The following is a 16,919-nucleotide window of genomic DNA, read 5'->3' on the forward strand; positions in this document are numbered from 1 at the left end:
AGTGTAATATATCCATGTCATATCCATGTCAGAGGAGCAACTAGAACCTTCAGGTTCAAGTGTGACCTTTGCAACCCTGGAAGTTCCGCCACTAATGGTAGTCGTTTTTTAGTTTTGTGATTTTCTTTTTTTTTTGTTTTGTACCATTTTATTTATTTATTTATTTTTTATTACAGTTTTTTAGGAGCCCCGTTGAGGGGCTTTGGTGAAATATCAGGGGTCTAAACAGATCTCTGATGTTTCACCTTTCAGACAGAGAAAGGAGATTTAGGACCCAGCCCTCAATCTGCTTCTCTGCAGACTCAGCAGCATAGAATGTATGACAGGAATAGCTCTGTACAGAGCTTTTCGTTCATTCACAAACTGAAGCATAGTAAACACCTATTCATTAGGACAAGGAAGGTGGCGGTAAATTAAACATTTACTGGCCCCTTCCCTGGTCTTCATGCTGACAGATGGGGGGGCAGGGTATCATACAGGGGCCGATCACAGCAGAAGATTGATAGGAGGGGCATCTGGGCAACTTGTAAAGCAACTGTTCCCCTCAATTTTCTGCTTGCAGTGAGCAAGGCCCCCATCGCCCCTCCTATCCAGGTGTACAGGGCCCTCTGGAGCATGGCACTGGGCCCCAATTGAGACCCCTGTGACCCCTTTATATACGCAACCCCATCCCCCCCCCGATCCATGCTGATTGTGGCCAACAAGCCATAGTCATGACAAATTTTGCAGACCCCCCCAGTCTCTCATTCTTTTAATTCCCACCATGTATATACTTATGTAATGGCTATCGTGAGAAGGACATTGTAGCACCACATTAGAAGCTGTTTCTGACATATTTGTCCTATATGTTAATTGTGTATTGCAATGTCAGTTTCTGGCTTGCTTCCTGTGGCCCTTGCTCACTGACATTCCAATGGTCAATGGCTATAAAGTATTGCATATATTATTATAATTGGCTTTATGAAACTTAAGTCATCCTGTGCTTTCTCTTACAGCCTAAGATTGTAGAAGCTCTTCTGGGTTATGAGATAGTTCATGTGTCCTGCGGGGCTTCACATGTCCTTGCTGTTTCTAATGAGAAAGAAGTGTTTTCCTGGGGCCGTGGGGACAATGGTAAGGCTTGTTTTGACCTCCGCCTGCATAAATCTGTATGACAAGTACCTCTGTGATTGAAGACTGACATTGCTATTACATTCTGGTTTTTAAGATATATTAACATCAGTTCTTCAGACTCTGACAGTTTTATAGGACACCACACAGGGTGCAAGAACTGTGAGCTATATACAGGTAGAACCAGAACATCCAGGTCTGGTGTACAGTGGTGACCCTTAGATTTTATCATAGTTACTGATTACAGAGGTTTCTCATAGTGTTTGTATACCTTACAAATATATATCATTATCTCACAAAATTGTTCAGGATAGTGGTATTATCATTTACTTTCAAGGGCCTGTAAACAAATTATTGCTGGTTAATTGAGAATATATCATTACCTTCTAAGTTGTTCTATGTAGTGGCATTATCATTTACTTTAAAGGGCGACTATAAAGTACTGTTGCTAATATAAAGGAACAGTTTAAAATGTTTAAACAGAGATAATTCCCCTAGTGGACTTTAAAGGCACATATGAAAGAATGTGTAGGAAAGTATGTTAAGTAGACAACAATTTATTAATTACAAAAAGCTCTCATAAAGACATCAAACAAATGACATAAATAAAAAAGGAATGCGATTACACATATTTATAGCTATTGATACCAATACGCTTGCACTCGACGCGTTTCGGAGTTGTTTTAGCCTCCTTCTTCAGGGGTGGTTGTAAGCTTTAACAAAGATTTCTATATAGGAAATAGTATATACAACATAGACATAATAAATACATGTGTATATCAAGCCATAAACATATAGGTGCAATATTATATTCATTTCGTTTACACTTACATTGGTATATATAAATATTGGCTGCGCATTCCAGAAAGGTTCATCAAGCGCGTCTTCCAATCGTGGTGTGTAAAACTTTGTTTAGTATATCCAAAGTATTCATATGGCCTCTATCGAGGTGGAAATAACTGGGTAAGGATGTATGAGGTGGTTTTACTTCCTTATGATAGGAAGAAAGGCCCATTAATCGAGGGCATACAAATGTTTGGATCTGGAATCACACTGGGGCCAAATGCGGGTCCTGTAGGTTGCGAAAATGTATAAATAAATGTATAGTGACCAGGAATATGAGTAAATTCAGTGGTAGGTAAGAAGTTTTTAGATGTATCTTACCTAATAGGCCTACGGTACAGAGTTCGAGAAAGACCACCAACTGATGATAGGTGTAGACCAGGTGGAACTCAGATAGCTAGAAAATCAACATGAAGGAGAAGGGACAAATAAAAGTCTCATTTTTGTACTTCTGTCATTTATCTTGACAGTTTAAGGTGTATCTAAAAGGTATGTGTTTGAGGGTTTTATATAAGAGAAAACAGGGGTTCAACAACTTTGTCCCTGGTTAGCAGTGTTAAATTTGATCAAGGGGGGAAAGGGGGGGGGGGGAAGAGAAAGGAGGGGAAGGGGGGGAAAAAGGAGGAGGAAAAGGGGGGGGGAGAAGAAAGGAAAGGGGGGGGAAAGAATGAGGGAAAGGAAGGAGGGGAAGGGGGGGGGAGAAAAGAGGGGGGGGGGGGGAGGGGGAAAAAGAGGGAAGGAGAAACGAAGGAAGGAGGGGAGGGAGAAAGAGGAAAGAAAAATAGCAGAGGAGAAAGGGGGAGAGGGGGGGGAGGAGAAGGGGGGGGAAAGGGGAAAGAAAAGGGAAGGAGGAAGAGACATAAAGAGCACAGATGTGATATAAGATTTGTGGCTTGTAGTTTCAGTGATACAAATCTAAGTAGATGAGTGTGCATGGGTTCAGTCTGGTATTAGAGTTACTTACAGTATGTAGCAGCGGCTCACACCGACAGCGTCCTACCCAAAGCAGATGACGCTCGGTGTGAGCATTGCCAGAGTATTTCAAGCCCTCCCCACCAATCAGCTGTTGATGAGAATAGTCAACAGCTGATTGTGGATGGTGGAGGAGGGACGGACGCGCTAAAACTGGCCCCCCGGGTGGAGCGAGCGCCGCCAGGTCCCCACAGCGCATGCGCTCGCAGACGCGGTGAGGCGTGGCCACGCCCACTACACCCGCCGGCACGTCTAGCTTCCCCGACGGACTGCGCATGTCCGCCGGGGTCGCAAGATGGAGGACAGTGTCAGCAACACTGTACCTCACACAGCGCCGCAATGAGCCAGAATCGCTCAGGCGGCTTTGTGTGCCGGGCGGATAACAGATCACAAGGTGGAGGAAATGTAAATAAAAATGAAGCACAAGTATTGTGCATACTGTAAAAGGAATAAGTACATATATAGTAAATTGGTCACCATTATAAAGGAAGAGACGCTGGTGGGCAGTGTATACAGGTTAGAACGGTTCCTAATGGAGGGACATACATTGTGAAACAGTGACTTAAATTAACAAGCATAAAAAATATATACCTCAGATATACATTGTATGGGTAGGATCCAGGGATTCCACTCAGTTATACATACACACAGTCCGGATTATTGGGACCCAAAGTGTCACAATATAGGATATGCATATGCATGACAGTAGTTTAATCAGAATATCCAAGACATATCATTATAGTACATCCTAAAACATTCTATAGGTCCCACTTCTATGTAAACATAAATCTAGATAGTAGACAGTAGGCAACAACCAGGCTAGGCATACATACATATTGCTCAATTCAGAACGCCTCTTCTAAGTTTTTATTTATGATGTAAATAGCCGATAGCACAAAATCTGCTAGGCATATAGATACAGCCAGTCCATACTTGAGAGATGTGTCTTTACATATATGTATATATGCCTCTAGTTGTGTATAGGCAACAGGAGGGGAGATAGAACAGTATGTAGATTGATATATAAAGGAGCTGGCAGTAGTACCATAGGGGTAGGGGGTGTTTACGGACGAAGTATTGGTATATTCGAAAACTCGGTCTATGGTCCAAGTGTAGATACATATTGTATATATAATTATCTTATTCATTGCTCTCTACCGCCTGATGAAAAGCCTTCGAGAAAGGGCTTAAACCAGATGGTTTCGTTTAAGCCTGGGGGTTGGGTAGCTCTTAGATTATATATCCAGCGGGACTCTAACTGTAAAAGTGTCTTATTCCAATCACCTCCCCTAGATTCCGGATGTACCCGGTCCAGAATAAGAAATTTAATCTTAGGACATTTACCCTTATGTACTGTTAAAGTGTGTCTCCCGAGTGGGAGATCAGGATCGCAAGTCTGACTTCTGCCCTGCGCCAAGTACCCATCCGAATGCAGCGGCCTTCCTAAAGCTAGTCGGTAAAGAACTAGATAAGATAAGAATTCACAGTAAATCCCCTGAAAACCTAACTACAAGTGAGAAGGCAGCACTCAAATCACTGTCAAAGAATGACCGAATTACAATCAAGAATGCGGACAAGGGTGGGAACATTGTGGTGTTCGATAATGAAGACTACATTAGGATGTGTAATAGACTATTAGACAACCGAGAGTGGTATCGCCCTATACCGGCGAGTTTGGTTAAAAAATATAATCAGGATTTCTACACACTGATAAATACGGCCTATTCCAACTCAACAATCACAAAATCCCTATGGGAATTTATTAGAAACAACTTCCCTCGTACACCGGTCTTCTACTCATTACCCAAAGTCCACAAAGACATAAAACCCCCCCCCGGCAGACCAATCATCTCCGGTATAGGGGCAATCAGTGAAAATGCAAGCAAATTGATAGACAAAGTACTAAAACCATTCGTCTATGCCCTCCCTTCCTTTGTAAAAGACACAGTACACTTCTTACAAATTATTGATAAACAAGTAATCCCCGAACATGCTACGTTTGTCACAATCGATGTTGAATCCTTGTATAGTTCTATTCCCCATGAGAAGGGTGTAGCAGCCATCAAACATATCCTCCGCACAGCCAGAGATATGGACCCCACATATGGAGAGTTTATTACTTCATTATTAGAATTTATTCTTAGCCACAATGTGTTTACTTTCAATGGCTCCCACTACCTCCAGGTGCAGGGGGTTGCGATGGGGACATGTTGTGCCCCATCGTATGCCAACCTGTACCTGGGGGAGTGGGAGGCCATGTTCCTGGATGATGAAGGTCTGTCGATGTATACGTACCACATACTCGGATGGTACCGATACATCGATGACCTTTTCATCATATGGGATGGATCGATCGACCTCCTTAAGGAATGCTTGCTGAGGATGAACCGTAACGACTTTAACCTCAACTTTACTATGTCGTTTGACAAACAGTGCGTTACATTCCTTGACGTAGGGGTCTGCAGGGGCGAGGAAGGAAATATCACAAGTAGACTATATAGGAAACCCACTGCAAGTAATGCAATCTTGCATGCGAGCAGCTTCCACCCCAAACCCCTCCTTAATTCAATTCCATATAGCCAGTACCTTAGAGTAAAACGTAATTGCTCCGACGATAACACCTTCAGGCGGTAGAGAGCAATGAATAAGATAATTATATATACAATATGTATCTACACTTGGACCATAGACCGAGTTTTCAAATATACCAATACCCCCCCTACCCCTATGGTACTACTGCCAGCTCCTTTATATATCAATCTACATACTGTTCTATCTCCCCTCCTCTTGCCTATACACAACTAGAGGCATATATACATATATGTAAAGACACATCTCTCAAGTATGGACTGGCTGTATCTATATGCCTAGCAGATTTTGTGCTATCGGCTATTTACATCATAAATAAAAACTTAGAATAGGCGTTCTGAATTGAGCAATATGTATGTATGCCTAGCCTGGTTGTTGCCTACTGTCTACTATCTAGATTTATGTTTACATAGAAGTGGGACCTATAGAATGTTTTAGGATGTACTATAATGATATGTCTTGGATATTCTGATTAAACTACTGTCATGCATATGCATATCCTATATTGTGACACTTTGGGTCCCAATAATCCGGACTGTGTGTATGTATAACTGAGTGGAATCCCTGGATCCTACCCATACAATGTATATCTGAGGTATATATTTTTTATGCTTGTTAATTTAAGTCACTGTTTCACAATGTATGTCCCTCCATTAGGAACCGTTCTAACCTGTATACACTGCCCACCAGCGTCTCTTCCTTTATAATGGTGACCAATTTACTATATATGTACTTATTCCTTTTACAGTATGCACAATACTTGTGCTTCATTTTTATTTACATTTCCTCCACCTTGTGATCTGTTATCCGCCCGGCACACAAAGCCGCCTGAGCGATTCTGGCTCATGGCGGCGCTGTGTGAGGTACAGTGTTGCTGACACTGTCCTCCATCTTGCGACCCCGGCGGACATGCGCAGTCCGTCGGGGAAGCTAGACGTGCCGGCGGGTGTAGTGGGCGTGGCCACGCCTCACCGCGTCTGCGAGCGCATGCGCTGTGGGGACCTGGCGGCGCTCGCTCCACCCGGGGGGCCAGTTTTAGCGCGTCCGTCCCTCCTCCACCATCCACAATCAGCTGTTGACTATTCTCATCAACAGCTGATTGGTGGGGAGGGCTTGAAATACTCTGGCAATGCTCACACCGAGTGTCATCTGCTTTGGGCAGGACGCTGTCGGTGTGAGCCGCTGCTACATACTGTAAGTAACTCTAATACCAGACTGAACCCATGCACACTCATCTACTTAGATTTGTATCACTGAAACTACAAGCCACAAATCTTATGTCACATCTGTGCTCTTTATGTCTCTTCCTCCTTCCCTTTTCTTTCCCCTTTCCCCCCCCCCCCCTCCCCCTTTCTCCTCTGCTATTTTTCTTTCCTCTTTCTCCCTCCCTCCTTCCTTCGTTTCTCCTTGCCTCTTTTTCCCCCTCTTCCCCCCCCCTCCCCCCACCCTCTTTTCTTCCCCCCCTTCCCCTCCTTCCTTTCCCTCATTCTTTCCCCCCTTTCCTCCCCCCCCCCCTTTTCCTCCTCCTTCCCCCCCCCCCCTTCACCTCCTTTCTCTCCCCCCCCCCCTTTCCCCCCTTGATCAAATTTAACACTGCTAACCAGGGACAAAGTTGTTGAACCCCTGTTTTCTCTTATATAAAACCCTCAAACACATACCTTTTAGATACACCTTAAACTGTCAAGATAAATGACAGAAGTACAAAAATGAGACTTTTATATGTCCCTTCTCCTTCATGTTGATTTTCTAGCTATCTGAGTTCCACCTGGTCTACACCTATCATCAGTTGGTGGTCTTTCTCGAACTCTGTACCGTAGGCCTATCAGGTAGGATACATCTAAAAACTTCTTACCTACCACTGAATTTACTCATATTCCTGGTCACTATACATTTATTTATACATTTTCGCAACCTACAGGACCCGCATTTGGCCCCAGTGTGATTCCAGATCCAAACATTTGTATGCCCTCGATTAATGGGCCTTTCTTCCTATCATAAGGAAGTAAAACCACCTCATACATCCTTACCCAGTTATTTCCACCTCGATAGAGGCCATATGAATACTTTGGATATACTAAACAAAGTTTTACACACCACGATTGGAAGACGCGCTTGATGGGCAGTATGTGTCAGCACCGTTGTTTTTAAACCTTTCTGGAATGCGCAGCCAATATTTATATATACCAATGTAAGTGTAAACGAAATGAATATAATATTGCACCTATATATTTATGGCTTGATATACACATGTATTTATTATGTCTATGTTGTATATACTATTTCCTATATAGAAATCTTTGTTAAAGCTTACAACCACCCCTGAAGAAGGAGGCTAAAACAACTCCGAAACGCGTCGGGTGCAAGCGGATTGGTATCAATAGCTATAAATATGTGTAATCGCATTCCTTTTTTATTTATGTCATTTGTTTGATGTCTTTATGAGAGCTTTTTGTAATTAATAAATTGTTGTCTACTTAACATACTTTCCTACACATTCTTTCATATGTGCCTTTAAAGTCCACTAGGGGAATTATCTCTGTTTAAATTCTTAATCTAGGATGTGGCACAATTTGCAGATAATTAGCCGACCAAACCCCTGTTTTCAGTTTAAAATGTTTACCCAGATTTAAATAAACATTGCAGGTACTTACCTAGACTAAGATTGAATTCTGGTTTAGGGTTTTCTTACATAAAGCTGATTTCTGGACCAAAATCCAGCTGAATACAACCTTGATTAATCGAAATAGGTGATACCATTGAATAATAGTCTACACATAGCTTTATAGGTGATGTAAAAGCAATGCCAGATTTCCTAAAGCAAAAATGCATTTTAGGTTTTACGTATCCTTTCCTAGGTTTCCCGTGAGTGCTTATTTTAATCTCTATTGTACCCTTTGCAAAAATAAAAAAATAAAAAAATGAATGCAGGATTCATGATATTACAAGTGTACTAAGCTTACTTATTGCTTTAGACCAGAGGTCTTCAAACTGCGTCCCTCCAGGTGTTCAGTAACTACAATTCCCATCATGCCTAGTCATGTCTGTGAATGTCAGAGTTTTACAATGCCTCATGGGATGTGTAGTTCTGCAACAGCTGGAGGGCCGTAGTTTGAGGATCCCTGCTTTAGACCCTAAATGTATTCTAAGATTTTATAAGAGCAGTAAAATTAAACCTACTTGCTGCACTATAAGCCATGTCACACTATTGATTCACTGAAAAAACGGCTGCCATTTCCCTAACTACTTGCCGACTGGGAATTTACGTCATTACTTTGGGTAATGGGTTGTGGCTGCAGCTAGATTCCATAACCCAAGTATTTTCTTCTCCTTCAAGGGACTGGTGTTTCGTCAGATTGGGCGACCCGTCAGAATTTGTACCAGAAGTGACATTCCGTCCCCGCCATCTTGCTACACCCCACACTCCTCCACAATAACGATACAGGGAGAAGGCAGCAAGTGGACATCTTGTTACACCCACCGGAGTCTTGCATTTTACACTTATTTTTAACAGTAAATGGAGCTTATATGGTGAAATACAGTACTTAAAAATCCGTTGGACTGTTTACATGTTGAATTATAAAAGCAGCAGTCTCTGTCAGATTTGCAAACCTGTAAGATCAGCAGGCTTGTTGCTGCTTTTATAATTCAACATCTAAACAGCCTGTCAGATTTCTAAATACTGTATTTCACCATATAAGCTCCGTTTACTGTTAATAATAAGTGTGAAATGCATGACTCCGGTTGGTGTAACAAGATGTCCGCTTGGCACCTTCTCACTGTATCTTTACTGTGGAGGAGTGCGGGATGTAGCAAGATGGCGGCGATAGAGCATCACTTCCGTTACAAATTCTGACGGGGCTTCTAATCTGACGAAACACCGGCTTTCAGATAAAATTGATCCCAGAGGCAGATTCGATGCAGGATCATGTGCCCATCCCGCCCCTTCCCAGTGGTTCCCTGGCTTACATTACCGATCGTGAGCCCGGGAACCATCCGGCGTCGGCAGTGTTTTCCTATAGAGAGGTTCTTGGCCCATGTAAACATGTTTTTTTTTCTTAAAGCAAAAGATAAAAATGTTTTTTTTTCTGATCTTTCTATTTTAAAGAGGACCCCAAATCTCTCCATAAAGAGGACCTGTCATGCTGTATTGTTATCGGATGTTTACATTGCTTGCAATAGCAATAAAAGTGATTAAAAACATTTTTTTTTAGGGACAGTGTAAAAGATAAAAAAAGTTATTAAATACATTTTAAAAATATATATATTTTTTAACCACTTGCCAACCGGGCCATAGCCGAAAGACGGCTACAGCGCGGTCGGGTTTTTCTGGGTGGGCGTCCATGGACGTCCTTCCAGAATGTTGCTCCCGTGCGCCCCCTGGGGCGCGCACCCGGGAACATCCGTGACCGCCGGGTCCTGAGGACCCTGCGCATCACGGATCACGGTAAATAGCCGCTGTTCGCGGCCGCTTACCACGTGATCGTTCCGTCAAATGTCGGAGTGATCACTTGTAAACAAACTGGCGTCACGTCATGACGCCGGTCCCTCCCTCCCCTTTCTGTACCGATCGGTACAGTGCGAGGGGAGAGATTGCAGCAGCGCTGTGGGCTGGATGTGTAGTGCCCACAGCACTGCTCACTGCCAATAATCTGCAATACTCTGCCAATACCCTGCAACACTGTGCAATACTCTGCAACACTGTGCAATAATCTGCCAATACTCTGCAACACTGTGCAATACTCTGCAGCACCGTGCAACACTCTGCTAATATTGTACAACACTGTGCAATACTCTGCAACACTGCAATACTCTGCCATTACTCTGCCAATACTCGCCAATACTCTGCAATAAATTTTAACAGAAACAAAGAATTTTTTTTTTTTTTTTAACCAAATTTTTAGTACTTTTTGATTTATAACGCAAAAAATAAAAAAACTCAGTGGTGATTAAATACCACCAAAAGAAAGCTCTATTTGTGGGGAAAAAAGGACAAAAATTTCATATGGGTACAGTGTTGCAGGACTGAGTAATTGTCATTCAAAGTGTGAGAGCACAGAAAGCTGAAAATTGGTGGTTAAAAAAGCACCCCCGTCCCCCCTTGCTTGCGCACAGTAGTGAACGCATACGTAGGTCATGCCCACATATGTAAATGGTGTTTGCACCACACATGCGAGGTATTGCAGCGAATGTCTGATCGAGAGCAATAATTCTAGCACTAGACCTCCTCTGTAACTCTAAATTGGTAACCTGTAAACATTTTTAAAGCGTCGCCTATGAAGATTTTTTTTAAAAAACGTAGTTTGGCGCCATTCCACAAGCGCGTGCAGTTTTAAAGCATGACATTAGGTATCTTTACTCGGTGTAACATCATCTTTTATATTATACAAAAAATTGGGGTATATTTTATGTTTTTTTTTTTTTATTCATTAAAATGTATTTTTTCCAAGAAAATTGCTTTTGAAAAACTGCTGCGCAAAAACAATGCGACATAAAAAATTGCAACGACTGCCATTTTATTCTCTAGGGTCTCTGCTAAATAAAATATATAATGTTTGGAGGTTCTAAGTAATTTTCTAGCAAAAAAAATACAGATTTTTACTTGTAAACAACAAATGTCAGAAAAAGGCTGGGTCCTTAATTACTTGGTGCCCGCGCTATAGCCGAAAGAAGGCTGCAGCGCGGGCCTTAATTGCCAGGAGGGCGTCCATGGACGTCCTCCCAAACAAGCGCAGTCTGTGCTACCCTGTGGGTCGCGTGGCGCGCTCTGTGATCACCGAGTCTCAGACTCTGCTGATCACAGATCCGCCTAAGGGGTTGATCCTGGCCCCTTACCACGTGATCACCTGTCAGCCAATGATGGCTGATCACGTGAGGTAAACAGAAGCTCGTTAATCAGTATTTTTTTTTTTTCCTCACGCTGTCAGCGTGTGGGGAAAAAAAAGCCGATCACCGGGCTTCTGTCAGAGGGACATCGGTCCCTCACTCAGAAAGCGGCGGCTGTGCCCACCAGTGTCACCTGCCAGTGCCCACTGTGCCACCTACGAGTGCCACTTATCAGTACCCACCAGTGCCCACAGTGCCACCCATCATTGCCCACCGGTGCTGCCAATCAATGCCCATCATTGTCTAATAATCAGTGCCACAGATCAGTGCTGCCTATCAGCTGCCTATCAGTGTCACCTACCAGTGCCGCATATCAGTGCCACCTGTCAGTGCCCTTCAGTGCCACCCATTAGTGCCAACCAACAGTGCTTATCAGTGCCACCTATCAGTGCCCATCAGTGCCGCCAATTAGTGCCCATCAGCACAGCCTATCAGTGCAGCCTCATCAGCGCACATCAGTGAAGGAGAAAAATTACCTGTTTTCAAAATTTTATAACAAACTATGAAACAGTTTTGTTTTTTTTTTTTGTTTTAGTTAGCAAAAAATAAAAAACCCAGCAGCAATTAAATACCACCAAAAAAAGCTCTATCTGTGTGAAAAAAATGATAAAAATTTCATTTGGGTAAACTGTAGCATGACCGCACAATTGTCGTTCAAAGAGTGACAGCGCTGAGAGCTGAAAATTGGTCTGAGCAGGAAGGGGGTTTTAGTGCCCAGTAAGCAAGTGGTTAAAGCGTAGCTCCGCCGAATTTTTTTTTTTTTAAAGTCAGCAGCTACAAATACTGCAGCTGCTGACTTTTAAAACATGGACACTTACCTGTCCAGGGCGCCCGCGATGTCGGCACCCGAGGCCGAACCGTCTCTCGGTCCTCGGGTGCTGCCGCCTCCATCTTCGGGAAGGGAATCAGGAAGTGAAGCGGCTTCACTTCCCGGTTCCCTACTGCACATGCGCGAGTCGCGCAGCGCAATACGGCTTGTCCCTGCTGTCTCTGGGACCCGTGTGTTTCCCAGCAGACAGCGGGGGGGAACAGGATGTGGCGTAAATAACCACAGATTCTGCGGCTATCTACGCCAGAAGTGGGTACAGATACCTGTAATATACAGGTATCTGCACCCCCCTCCCCCCTGAAAGATGCCAACTGTGACACCGGAGGGGGGGGGGGAATACGATGAGTGGAAGTTCCACTTTTGGGTGGAACTCCACTTTAAGTGGTTAATGGAACTTACTCACTGGCTATAACACTGCAGTCACTTGAACAATAGTTAAGAAGTACTGAAATTTCTGGAAAGAGACCTGGCTTGTTTGAGCGGTACAAAGAAGCGGTACTAAAGAAGCGGTCCCATAGGACATAGTGAGTTGGAAATCCTTAATCTAACCATATACAGTTTAAATTTTGTCTAATGCAGGAATGCTGCTGTGGGAGGCCCTTTCAACACCACCTGGCTCGACAGACCTCAACTGAAAAGTCAAATGGGTCAGGTAGAAAATTGTAGGGTATTCAAGCAGCTGCAACTGCTTGAATACAATAGCCAAGAGTGCATATTTATCCATCCATGCTGTTTAGAATAGATGGAAGAATCGATTGATTGAATCTATTAATTTTCTCATGTGTGGCTAGTTTTATTGTGCCTAGGCATCCTGACAGGAAGTAAGCAAAAATCACTTCAACAGGGGCACAGACAGAAATAAAAACCTGGGAGGTTCTAACCCTATCTGCCCTGTCCAAACTGAAACAAAACACTTTGACTGTAGCTGTTTTATAACTATTAGAACTTATCTTACTTTTCAAGTGTATCAGAGGACTGTAATGTTGAAAAACAAATATCCTGTGTAAAATATTTTCTTTGCCATTACAGGGCTGCGCAGTTAGAATGACCAAACCTAAACACATATGAATTACGCAGGATCTGAGGCTGAATTAAAGCAGTGCTCCACCCAAAAGGGGTGGGAGAGGGCCTTTTGGGGGGGGGGGGGGGGAGATACCTTTTTTTGACAGGTACCCACTCCCACTTCCAGGGGACTTCATGGTGAAGTCCCCCAGAAGTTCAGCCCCTTCTTCCTTCCCCTGCTGCTGGGCTATTCATAAAGCATATCGCCCTTCGCACAGTAGGGAGCCAGCTGTGAGGCCACAAGGCAAGGCCTCACTGCCGGTTTCTCTTACTAGGAGTGGCGGCAGTAGCACCCAAGAGCCGACTAAAAGATTGGCTGGGGTGCTGACATCACGGGATCCCTGGACAGGTGAGTGTCCTAATATAAACAGTCAGCAGCTACAGTATTTGTAGCTGCTGACTCTTCATTTTTTGGTTGGAGGGCAGGAGCTCCGCTTTAATGCAGATAAGGCACCAAGTGAGTTTAATTACTACCTTAATCAGCCACAGAACCTGTATAATTAATAAGTGTTTGGTTTTAAAGGGATGAGGTGGAAACCCTGCGCTGAATATTCCAATACATCTGCATCTACCCCTATAAACTAGACCAATTTTTTTTTATGCTTATAGAATAGATACAGAAATATTTTGCTCCTTTTTGGTCTGCTTCATCATAACAGTGTTTTTTTTTGTTTATTTTTAATAAATAATTTAATTATTGATAGCTCTAAGCTATACGCCATAGTACACTGCAGTTCAAATCTTGCACTGATGAGATGAGACTTATATAACAGAATATTAATTGTATTATTGTATTGTATAAATTGCTTGTTTTAGGTTTTCATGGATATACTGTATCACGTCAATTTAAAAAATTATATTTTTTTCTGTGCCCAGAAATTGTGAAGTAAAACTAGTAAACCCCTAGTTTTGGATTTTTAGTAATAGGTGCATATCATATGTTTTTTTATGTTATTGATGCCTATACAGTGGGGAGGAAGGGGGGCATTTACATTTTTCATCAATCCAATCCAAGGTTTACCTTTTTTACTGATCTTATTTTTTCCTCACTGCAGGAAGACTGGGATTAGGTAGCCAGGAATCTCATAATTCCCCTCAGCAGGTGGTAATCCCTCAGGACTACGAACCCCAGAGAGTTGTATGTGGTATTGACAGTTCTATGATTCTGACCGTGGGCAATCAGATCTTGGCCTGTGGCAGTAACAGGTTAGTATGTCCTAAACATACCACACAAAGGGCATTAAGATTGATAACAATGTAACAAATTCTTATTTGAATTTGAAATGTTATAAATTTCAATACTTGAACAGACAAATCTTGCAGAAGAATGGAAGTTTTGCAAAACCAAACTGGCATAATGTCTGCAGGATGATTTTTGTGTCCTAATATTATCCATCTTCCCCAAACAAAAATGTCAGCCTATTTTTATCCCATAAAAGAAAACAAAAAACAATAATAACATGTCACCAGTACAACATGCATTCACATTAGTCCAATAGTTTATTTCAAATGATCACATCACAAATCGTGTGGGTGCACATTTTTGAGGCCATGCAGGACCTCTTGTCACCAAAATGTGTGAAATTCTCTTTAAAAATAAGTTCTGAAAATGAAAGTTTGATAATTGATGTGTTTCATGTTGAAGCAAACCTGTGTTTTGCCTTTGCTGGGAGTGAAGGAAATAACTGTTGCATCCAGGTACTTTGGAGCTTACATCAGGCTTCCATTCTTTGCTACTGGCAGATGAATGGAGAAAGGTTTGAAAAAAGGAAAGGTCGGGGAGCAGGAGGCGGAGCCTAGCGGAGCAGACATGCATTGTTAGAGCTCCACACCGCTGAGGAGAGAAGAGAAGGACAAAGCGGAGCCTGCAGGCTCAAAAGGTATCCATTTGAACCTTTTTGCCCCAGGGAACAAACTGTGAAAGTTTGGGCAGGAAATATGGTACTGGGAGGAAACCGTGGCAGAAATAAAAATCACCTCACAAAGAGCTCACAGGCACTCACTGCAGCTGAAGCAGCTCCAGTCACCTCACAAGATACAGCATCAGGGCGCTCTCACAGACAGAAAATGTCAAAGCAAGACTCTCCATTTGAGTCAGATACAGAACAAATCCTCTCACAAACTTCTCCACAAGCCTCCTCAGTATCCCCAGTAATATTATTACAATTTGAAAAGATGCTTCATAAGGCTTTAAAACAAACCTCAGACCAAATAACAAAAAGCCTAACCAAAGAAATAAGAGAGCTGGGAAACCGCACCGCAGCCCTAGAAATAAAAATGGATGAAATTGAAATTACTACCCAAGAAAATATAACAGAATTGGAACAATTAAAAAAAGAGAATTTAATACTTCAAACTAAGCTCGAAGATTACGAAAATAGAGCCAGACATTCAAACTTGCGCATAAGGGGAATACCTGAATCTGTGACAGACCTGCAATCTACTATTACTGCTCTATTACAAGAACTAAAGCCAGATATCCCTATTGAACGTTTAGAACTGGACAGAGTACACAGAGCCCTCACAGCCAAAAAGAAAGATGGACCCCCACGTGATATAATCACAAAATTTCATTATTACAGAACGAAAGAACAAATACTAATTGCTGCAAGAGAAAAAAAGGAACTTAATTTTCAAGGACACAATTATCAAATTTTTGCTGACCTATCCCAACTTACTATTACTAAAAGACGATCCATGAAACCCCAACTAATGGAACTGCAACGCCACAACATTATGTATCAATGGGGCTTCCCCTTTTCAGTCAGATTTAACTACCAAGGTACAATTTACAGAAGCAGATCAGCAGATGAACTACAACAAACCCTTTTAAAATTAAATCTGACAGAACCCACAAGCAGCAACTCTCCCACACGCAGAAGAATGGCATCATCTTCACCTTCAGGCAGCACCCAGAAAATTTCAGAACAAAATGGGAATCATCATTCTCACAAAAGAGGCCGTTATGCCACATCATCCATGGACCAAGAAGATTCAATGGACTGACATCCTAATTCCTGATATCTCTTCATTTATTATACTAAGAGATGGTTCTCTATAAAAAACCTATATTTATAACTGAATGTGACTGCATTCTGATAGTCACACACTGTGTGGGATCATGTTACATTCCAGTTATATTTCTTATTACTTCTGATTCATATAGCCTTAGAATATATAAGTGAAATAAGGAAATTCTTGTTCAGTTATATATTATCAGGTAATAACAATAGATTTATTACTTTTTAGGACAAATATGTTCAATAATCCAGAAGTAATGGAAGCTTTTTCTTTCTTTTCTTAAAACAAATATAATATTACCTAACTAGTTCCTAGAATTATGTTTTTGTTTATTCTAATCTGAAGCAATACAACCTCAATTTTATGAGTTAACATATCTAAACAGTTACATATGAATAAAATATGTAATTGTTTACTCTAAAAGGGTTAAAATCCCAAAATAATTCAAACTATCTTCATCAATACCAAAGTTATTAACAGTACCTTTCTAACTGAATTATTTAGCCTAGGGAAAAACTAACCATATACAACCACCCTGGAATAAATAATTTCAACAAAAACTATATTCTGCACTCCAATTAATGAAACATCATTTTGATGTCTTTTGACA

General features: G+C 42.0%; 1 protein-coding gene across 1 annotated transcript in view; it reads left to right on the forward strand.

Moving 5' to 3' along the window:
* Positions 1 to 16,919, forward strand: part of NEK8 (NIMA related kinase 8) — a 114,758-nt gene that overhangs the window by 68,653 nt on the left and 29,186 nt on the right. The window contains exons 10-11 of the mRNA XM_073616789.1: positions 996 to 1,113; positions 14,344 to 14,494. Of these exons, the coding sequence (XP_073472890.1) occupies positions 996 to 1,113; positions 14,344 to 14,494 (269 nt within the window). The remainder of the gene's footprint in view (positions 1 to 995; positions 1,114 to 14,343; positions 14,495 to 16,919) is intronic.

This window comes from Aquarana catesbeiana, linkage group LG02 (assembly GCF_042186555.1).
Source record: "Aquarana catesbeiana isolate 2022-GZ linkage group LG02, ASM4218655v1, whole genome shotgun sequence".
Lineage (NCBI taxonomy): Eukaryota > Metazoa > Chordata > Amphibia > Anura > Ranidae > Aquarana > Aquarana catesbeiana.